Genomic DNA, 10219 nt, shown 5'->3' on the forward strand with positions numbered 1-10219 from the left:
GACTGCAATGAAGGGTAAACTCTAAAAAATAGGGAGAAAATGCACATCGTGTGAGGGGGATGAGAAGTGCCTGCTTGTATCGGTCTCTCCTGTCTGATTGAATTTTCAACATTAGGTGAAGTCATTGTCTCTAAAATCCTACAGTTAATATGTAACTCAACTCAAATATTTATATACTGCCTGCTTTGTGCCAGGCACTGTGCTAATACAGCAGGTTCCTTAGGAGAGACTTAAGACAGACACCGTATAACAGAGACAATTGCTATCTGTCACCCTAGACTACCCTCTACCATGACTTTGTCTGAAGTTCTTTCATTCATAACGGACATATATAAAAGAACATTCACCACCTGGTTTCAACAAGATGTTCTAAAACAGTCAAGTCTAGGCTATGGTAACAGCAGAAAAGATTTTACCTGAAAAAAATGGTGGGGATTTACTGAAAAGGAGCTCAAGACAACTTTTTGGAGTAAAGGAAATGTTCTATATCTGTAGGAAGTGTGTTTCATAGGTATAATGCATTTGTCAAAACTCTTTGAACTGTAAACTTAAGCATTTCTCTGTAGGTAAATTATACCTCAAAAAGTATTCTTTTAGGGGCTTCCCTGGTGGCGCAGTGGTTGAGAGTCCGCCTGCCGATGCAGGGGACACGGGTTCGTGCCCTGGTCCGGGAAGATCCCACGTGCCGCGGAGCGGCTGGGCCCGTGAGCCACGGCCACTGAGCCTGCACGTCCGGAGCCTGTGCTCCGGCAACGGGAGAGGCCACAACAGTGAGAGGCCCACGTACTGCAAAAAAAAAAAAAAAGTATTCTTTTAAAGAAAGAGATATGAAATCAAACCAAAAAGTAACTGAGGCAGGAAGAAAGTAATTTTGACTAGAGAAAAGTTTCATAATAAAAGTAAATTTTGAGTTGGTCACTAAAGGGAAAGATTTAGACAGATATTGATAATAGAGGACATAGTAAGAACAAAATGTGACTAAAGTGCAGAGGAGCTTCAGGGAAAAGGGAGTCTGTTTCTGTTAGATAGTAGAGTCACTATTTGAGCACAGGAATGACATGGAAAGATTTCACTGAATACTCTAAGCACTAGGCTAATCAGTGTGAACTGGGTCACATTTACGCGCAGCCTTCACCAGAGAATCTCTTGTCATGCATTAGATTATCTAGCACATCAAATTAATGATTAATGAGAGAAATTTTTTAAAAAAAGAAGCAAAGAAGCCACGAATTCATGTTAATGGAAGTGAGTGTGTGTGTGTGAGTGTGTGTGTGTACAGGGACTACAGCGGTAGCAAATATCTGCATAGCAGGTAAATACTCTGTGCTAGGTCCTGTTCAAAGCGCTTTCCATTTATTTAATAATTTAAGCAAATCAATCACCCTAGGCTTCTATTATAATCTCCATTTGAAAGGGGAGGAAACTAAGGTACAGAGAGATTAAGCAAACTGTTCAAAGTCACATGTCTAGGAAGTAGTCATCCAGATTTTAATGCCAGGCAGCTTGAGCATAAATGTTCATGGTCTAAACCAAGACACTATACCATCGCTTCAAAAAGAGGCACAAGCCAATCCCTGAAAGAGGAGTGAAAAATGGAAAGGGAAATTAGGATGAATTTTGTATGGGGGCTCTGCTGAAATCCTTGCAGATGAACAATGATACTCTGGTTCCCTCCAGAAGTATCCTATTCTGAATCTTTTGGTGTTGGCATGCACTGCAGATAGGGCATGTATCACCGTTCAGTCTGAAAAGTGGTCTATAGGGGCAAGTAAGGAAACAATTCACTACAAGATATGCCCCTTTCTGAGTGTTTGAAAGAGGATGGGAACTCATGCATCCGAGATATTTTTAGTCTTGTGGCAATTTGCCCCCCTCTTCCAGGCCTAAGAGAAGTAAGTGAAATTGAAAGAGTGCTGGGTGAAAAGCATACCTTGGTGTCATTACAAAGAGCTTAAAGTCATATGATCGTCCCTTGATGTCCACAGGGGATTGGTTCTAAGAACACCTCCCCCAACCCCCATGGTCAAGTCCCTTATAAAAAGGGACGTGTTAGAGTCGACCTTCAGTATCCATGGGTTCTGCATCCACGGATTCAGGCAACCCTGGATCCAAATCCATGCGGAACCTGCAGATATGAAGGACCAACTGTACTGTGTTAGCATTGTGTTTTGTGCAGTTTTAGAAGGGGTAGATGAAAACAATTAAGTGTGGTCTCTGTTGATGAACCTTTCAAAGTTCCCCTTCAGTTTATCTCAAGGTCGCTGCTTTGAAAAGCGGGTAAGATACTGACTGCTTTTGAGCAAATCCTTGAGGTTCTGATAGTGACATATTTTTTTTAAATCATCCAAGCACATTATCCACATATTTACATTTTATGTTTAGTGAAGTAGAAAGTCAGGTAATATTCTCAGAAGTATTACATCATCATAGAAATACATGTATACCATTCTGTGTGGGTTCTAATACAATATCTTCAAGCATCCTTCTAAAAATCTACAGCCACACAGAAAGCAGCAAACTTAATATTGACTTTTGAAAGCTCTTTCTGAAACAGAAGCCATAATTATCATAAAGAGGGAAAACTTCTAATAAATTTGGAAGGACAATTGAAGATATTAGCTAGAAAATGTATATATTTTTATTTGCCTCTATGAAAGGCACATTAATGACAATGGAAATGTAATGGAATTCTGTGACTTTCGGTGTTATGAAAGTAAACCATAAACTGAAATGGTTTGGGAGATATGTCTGACAGACACTTAGCAAGAGGCTTTCCTTAAAAACCTCCAAAAGATGTGCTGTAGAGAATCCTGAGCTACTGACCTTTCTAAACTTGAACAGGTTTCAAGCATCTAGGGCATGCCCAAAGGTTGTCTACCTTGCTCATGTTATGCCTGGCCATAAACATGTTAGTATCCTTTCACAGGTTAATGACTCTAAATTGTTTTCAGACTCCTCTGCATATTAAATTGTATTTTCCAAATATCAAGCATAATTGAACTTGGGTTCAAAATTAATCTCTAGAGGTGTCCAGATAGAAGCCAGTAAAGGCAAATAGCTTGTGTTGCTTATTGGCTCTGTACCTGAAGCAAATCAAGAAGCCCTACTAAATTTGCTTCCTCATGACCAAAGGTACCGTATCTTTCTTGCAGGACTGTGTCAAATTATAATATATTTTGAGCACTGAATATGTACCAGATACAATTCCAGGTACTGGGTATACAGTGGTGAATAAGATAAAATTTTTTTCCCTTGTGAAATGCACATTTTCCTTGTGGAAAAGAAAGAAAATAAATGAATAAAAAAATAAAACAAATACCTAAAATATCAGATAATACAGTGAAAAGTAAATCAGGCAAGAGAATGGATCCTGGGGTGATCCAAAAAGGTCCTCTGAAGAAATAACATATGAGCAGTGTCCTCAATACAGTGAGTATCAAATGTTATTACAGATGTAAAATATTTGAAAATGATAAACATTTTATATGTACAGACAATAAGACTATATTCCTTCCATTTAGCTGAGAAATGATGAGAGCAAAAGATTTACTTGAAATTCAACCTTAATCTCAGTCAGCTAGGATAGACTGATAGGACACTAGGAAGTAGCCCAAATTATAGCCCCCAGAAATTATTAGGAACAAATTAAAAGTCAGCTCAAGGGATTGTTGCAAAGTGCTACACTCTAGATTCAAAAAATTTCAGAGACTGAGAACTAAAATGCATTTTCTCTGACATTTTCTCCTCTATGCAGGAAAGTGTAGTAAACTTAAGAGGAATGGATAAAAATTGTGATCCCACAGGCCAACTCTGACAGTCTGAACCTGTGCACTCAGAAGGGCAAAGAGGCCTTATCTGGTGGTGCAGTGGTTAAGAATCCGCCTGCCAATACAGGGGACATGGGTTCGATCCCTGGTCCAGGAGGATCCCACATGCTGCAGATCAACTAAGCCCGTGTGCCACAACTACTGAGCCTGCACTCTAGAGCCCACAAGCCACAACTACTGAGCCCGCACACACACGCTCTACGACCCATGTGCTGCAACTACTGAGCCCACGTGTTTCAACTACTGAAGCCCGCGTGCCTAGAGCCTGTGCTCCGCAACAAGAGAAGCCACCGCAATGAGAAGCCCGTGCACCGCAACAAAGAGTAGCCCCTGCTCGCCATAACTAGAGAAAGCCCGCGCGCAGTCAAAAATAAATTTTTTTAAAAAAAGGGCAAAGATATATAATTATTAAAAATGTCTGCCCTGCATGTGGAGTGAGGAGTAGAGGCCACCCTGCTTTTTAAATCATGTCATTGCCTACACATCTTTACAAGAGACTACAAAATCTTAAGCCTTTTTTCTCCCAATTTCCAAATATATTTTAGAAAACATTGTCTATTGTGAAAAAAAATTTTATGTCTTTTAACCATCCCTTTTTTTCGTATAAAAAATACTGCCTCTTCCATCCTGCTTTTTATAGATACAATAAAGCCTCTTGCGTGACAGGAATAGATAATGGCACCTTCTTAACGGGACCAACAATGACTTCAGTTACTGATGGTCATGCAGCTTTGATAAGGATATTTGGCTTCCTCCCAGCATAGGTACTGTGCTCCAAAGGGTAAAGGCTGAATCACCTTTTATGACAGCCTCAACAATCACAGAATATCCCATCCACTGTAGTTAAAGGCCTGTCAAGACTCAAGGAGAGGGAGATGGATTCCACCACTTGATGGAGGAATATCAACAATGTTCTTTAAATGAAGATATTAGAAAGTTAGAAAATGTACCTGTTTTTACTTGCTTCTATGAAATGCATATTAATTACATGGGAATTTAAAGAGATGTTGTGATTTGGGGTATTATGAAAATAAACCATAAACATATATGTATATTGTGTTTATATAACAAATCTCCTCATACATACACATATATCTATGTATGAGGAGATTTATTTATAGAAATTAGCTCGTGTGGTTATGGGGGCCTAGAAGTCCACGATCTGCCATCTGCAAGCTGGAGAACCAGGAAATCTGGTGGTATAATTCAACCTGAGTCCAAAGGCCTGAAAATTGGGGGCTGATGGCGTATGTCCTGTACTAAGTGAGAAAACAAGAGATCCAGGAGCACCAATGTCCAAACGCAGGAAAGTATGGCTGTCTCAGTTGAAGCAGAGAGAGAGAATTTGCACTTCCTCTGCCTTGTTGTTCTATTCAGGCCCTCAGCAGACTGAACGATGCCCACCTGCATTGGTGAGGATGATCTTCTTTCAGGCTACTTTTTCAAATGCTAAACTCTTCCAGAGATAACCTCATAGACACACCAGCAATAATGTTTTACCAGCTACCTGGGCATCCCTTTGGCCTGTCAAATTGAAATATAAAATTAGCTATCACAATACATTATAGGATTTAATTATGATTATGTTTTGTTATATTTGGGAGGAAAGAATGAGCAAGATGATATTACTACATGTAGCTTTCATTTGAGAATAATTCAATACTAAGTATAACGATCCTCTAAGGTACTAGTATTGTTTCTCCTTTCCAATCAAAAAATACTGGTTAGAAAACTCAGAAACCAATTTTAGGCTCAAATCACAGAAATTCTACTACTGCTGTGATCCATTTTTTATCCCTTGTTCAAAATTTTCTACTTTATTAAACTTCTAGTAACATTTTAAATTTCCATTAAAGGTGGAATAAATATTTTTAATAAATATTGACTGAATATTTTAATGTTTTCAGCATTGATCTACTAGGACATATTTCTGGAAAAACTCTGTGATGGTCTATGTAGATTCAAATTCAGAGGTTAAAGCAGATATTTCTCTTAAGTATTCATATTTTAAAATATGTAGCTGTTTCACTGATGTAGCTAAAACGTATTTTATTAAACTCTTCTTTCCATAAGAAGTTGTAAAAACTCAATTACAAAGAAACTAATATTTTCGGCCCTTAATGAGTTATACTAAAAGACCATAAAAAATGTAGTATCATTTTTGTCTTTAAATAGGCTTCAAATGGTTGTAAAACTACATTTACCATCAAAGCAATATCATCTAAGTTGAGGACTTTAAGAGGCACTTGACTTTTTGTGGATAGTCAATTGAAGAGACATGATTAACTATGAAGTATGATTTTCTAAAGAACTATTAAAAAGAGTAAGGCATTTGACTTTATTATGCCAATTTTGTTAAAAATCAGTCTGAAAGCTTAATGCTCAGCTCAACTGTTGCAAAAATGAAAATGGATATTTCAGATGTCACATCAAAACTGGAGTGGATTAAAAAAAACAGTATCAATAATTCTTTAGTCACATGCAAGAGGGAATTCTTCCTAAGGAAGAAACATTTGAGCGCATTCTCAAATAAAGAGAAAAAATTTAACCACTGCGGGTAACATTTCAGGTACAGTAGACACCAGGATAAGCATCCTTCTTTAACACACATTTCACTTACTATGGAAATTAGCACTGAGGGTTTTTTGAAATCAACTCAATCAGAACAAGTAATCAAAAACTGACTGTGAAATGTGAGACATGAAAAGCCAAACTGAAGAGGAACGGAGCTTTGTAAAGCCAGAGTGGCAGCAAAATATAAAATTTCAATATTCATAAGAATAATTGACATTAGAAAAGATATTATAATCTGTGATATTAAACAGAAATTATTCCCTATGATAATTACATGATTATAGATAGATAGACAGATGATAGAGAATTGACAAAATAAGGAAACTTACTGAATATGGTGGTAGATAAAAAACAAAGTTTAAAAAGCACCTGTTTAGAAGAAATTTTAAATTGAAGAAAAATAAGTTTGGAATATACCTTAAAGTTTACTCCCACTCAATACTGCATTTCAATCCAATCTCTAATTGTCCTGAAAAATTGTAACTGAGGTTTTAATGTCGTCAATCTGGGGCAAAGTATCTCCTTCCAATTCCAAGGGAGGCAGTCTCAGCCTAGCTGAATATGTACAGTTTTCTTAAGTCTTCTCCATGTGCTATGGTATCTCTACTTTTTGAGAAGCTCAGTGGTGGCTGTCCTCTGCAGGCCAGGGTTAAAGATAAGAGAAGCTGCCATGGATCCGTTCTTGGTAATGTCAATGGGAACCAGGCCAAAAGGGGAACCAGGAAGGTGGCAGAGATGAGGGTGGTACTTTGACCTGCAGGGACCTTGTGGCTTGGTCATTCAATTTTTCTTTTGCTTCTGTTTTCTTTCTTTGACCTTTTTGTTCTATTTTCTGGGAAATTTCCTCAATCTAATTTTACAACACTTCTATTGGAGTTTTCATTCATGTATTTATTTAATTTCCACAGGTTTTTTTTTTCCATTATGGAAATTTGACTTATCTGTTTATTTTCATTAATGCAATATATTTTCTTCTCTGAGGATAAATATTTTGTAATTTTGCTCTAATTTATATTTAAGAACTTGGATTATTGTCAAATTATTCTTACTTTGAATTCCAGCATCACAGTCCCCAGTTGTGTGACTGAGCTTGGGAGAGTCACCTAACCTCCTTAAATCTCACTCTTCTCAATTGGAAATTTAATAATGATACTCCTCCAGTGTTTATTAGACTAAATTAAACAAAAGGCACAGTGCCTTGAATATACCTAGCATATGTTTAATGTGTATGTGCATGCATGTGTTTGTGTGTGTTGTGTGTGTGTGTGTCTGAAGCCTGGAGGAACTGGGAGAAAGTGGGGGTGAAGGTAGAATAGACATAAACAAAGCAGACATTAATAAGAATAACAAATAAATGTAATAAAAGGTAAATGAAAAATTATATCATATCATGTTGATCTTTTTTATTATTTTTGATGGTGGGGGTTGTCCAAATCTGGTTCTTACTTTGTGGCAAGAATAAAATGTAGGCCCTACTTTTCCTGGAATCATCCACTTAATAAAAAAAGGAGGGGTTATGCTAGGATATTCCTAGAGTCCAGGAAGAATATTAAGTATTTTTCTTTTTTTTTTTCAAGTGGACAAACAGATCATGTGAAGCACAAAACACATGAATTCTGCCCCATATAAAGTGATCTCCTCTGAGAATTTTTTCAGTTATTGAGACTTTCAATGAGTTAATATCTTTTGTAAGAATCAGAAGCATATGTTTTATTCTTTCCTGTATCACCTAAGAACCTTTTCCTACTTTAGTGCAATTTGTTGCCCCTAATTTCTTCAGTGATGTTCAATTCTCTGCATATTGAACATGAGCTTTTGTCTACTCAACCATGCTTCTGATTAAATTTTAACTTTCATGGTTGAAATAGTGTATTAATTTCATATTTAACTACAAATATTTTCCATTAATGGACTCTGTGATAAAGCAAATAATAATTATTGAAAATATATTTGTTATGGCCATATTTATGATTATTAGTCCATAGTTTTGTTTTGCTTCACAATTGGCTACTCCTGCATACAAACTCAATTTTTATTTTCAATATATCTGACCGACTTTGTTTTTAAAAGCTTAATTCCTGTTTTACATATTTAATTGCTTTATATAACAACCTTAGTTGCAAAACTATGAGATCAGAATAAGAACTAAAAAGATTTGACATATTGATGGCATTAAAAATAAATATAAAGTCCATAAACTAACATTTATTGAATGTCTGCTAGGATCAAGATATTGCTATAAGCACTTTATAGGATCCATTTTATGTACTCCCTAGGTTCCAGTCACTTATTTCTTTTCTATAATATACTCAAGGTGATAGTGATTACTGCAAAACCATTTCAAAAAGTGAAAATGTTGATTTTCATTTGTTATTCACTTTTTAGAAACAACCATGGGGCTACTTTTCCATATTATGAAACCAGTACTGTATTTTTGTCAATGTGGCCATAATGTATTGTATCTACAATGAGAGTCTATGCTTAAATAGCAAACAACACTGAAGTCATAGAGGCTAACATAACCAAAGTTTACATCTTAAAGTCATTTTGTCTAATATTAATATAGTCACACCCATTTCATTTGGGGAATGGTTTACATGATAAATATTTTTTTCTACAGTTAACTTTCAGCTTATTTGTGTTTTTTGTTTTTGTTTTTGTTTTTTTAACTTTCATTTGCATTTATTTTTTGCAGCATTTATTCCCGGGCCATAAGTTTTTGTTTCTTCAATTTCTTCTGGGATATCTTTTTCTTCTGGGCAACCTCCTCTTCTGGTTTAGGAACAATCTGTTCTTTTTCAGTAAGGATCATCTCAATGTGGCACGGAGAGCTCATGTATGGGTTGATCCGACCATGAGCTCTGTAAGTCCTGCGCCGCATCTTGGGGGCTTTGTTCACCTGGATGTGCTCAATGACCAGAGAATCTACATCTAAGCCCTTAAGTTCAGCATTACTCTCTGCATTTTTGAGCATGTGCAGTAAAAATTCAGCACTCTTTTTGGGCCACCGACCCTGCGTCCAGCCCCACTGTTTGGCCTGGGCACACCTACCAACTCCACCATTGTAGCGACGGAATGGCACACACTGCTTCTTTAAAGTGACATCCTTCAGATACTTAGTGGCTTTTCGGATATGCATACCCTTAATGGCCTGGGCTGTTTCACGAGTGTTCTTAAAGGGAACACGAAGATTTGAACCTCTCGACTTGCATGATTTTGTGGGATTTTCTGGGTCAAGTGAATAGCGAACCATTTTTAGAGGTCACCTCAGGCCGCTGACCGGTAAAGGAAGAGCGGTGGTTCATGGGAGAATTCATGAGAACTCGACATCTCGCCTTATTTGTGTTTTTTAACTAAAATGTATTTCTTATATACAGATCTGAAAGTTGGATTCCCCCACCCCCCATTCTCCCAATCTCTACCTTTGATTTCAGTGTGTAATCCACTTACATACAGTAGAGTTACTGATAAGGTAGGGTTTTCTTCTGTCATTTTGCTATTTCTTTTCTACTGTCATATCTTTTTTATTTCTTTATTTCTTCATTGCTGCCTTATTTTGTGTTAAACAGAGATTTCCTTTTTCACCATTTTAATTTCCTTAGGTTTTTTTTTTTTTGGCTATATTTTTAACATTATTTTCTTTATGGTTGCCCTAGGATTACAGTTTACTTCTTAAAACTATCTAGACTGAATTAATACTAACTTAATCTTAATAGCATACTGACAATTCTCAAAGATAGCTCCAATTCCTCCCCAATCCTTTGTGCTATCGTTGAGATAGAAACTGCATGTTTAGACATCATAAACCCATTCACAAT

The 10219-nt window shown here is 36.7% G+C and overlaps 1 protein-coding gene across 1 annotated transcript; it reads right to left on the reverse strand.

Annotated features, from left to right (window-relative positions):
* Positions 1–9058: 9058 nt before the first annotated feature.
* LOC132525213 (large ribosomal subunit protein uL22-like) lies at positions 9059–9695 on the reverse strand. Its single transcript, XM_060157752.1, has one exon. The coding sequence runs from the start codon at positions 9652–9654 to the stop codon at positions 9100–9102; it is 555 nt and encodes a 184-aa protein (XP_060013735.1). The 5' UTR covers positions 9655–9695; the 3' UTR covers positions 9059–9099.
* Positions 9696–10219: the final 524 nt, after the last annotated feature.

The sequence above is a fragment of the Lagenorhynchus albirostris genome, chromosome 9 (assembly GCF_949774975.1).
Source record: "Lagenorhynchus albirostris chromosome 9, mLagAlb1.1, whole genome shotgun sequence".
In the NCBI taxonomy this organism is placed as follows: Eukaryota; Metazoa; Chordata; class Mammalia; order Artiodactyla; family Delphinidae; genus Lagenorhynchus; species Lagenorhynchus albirostris.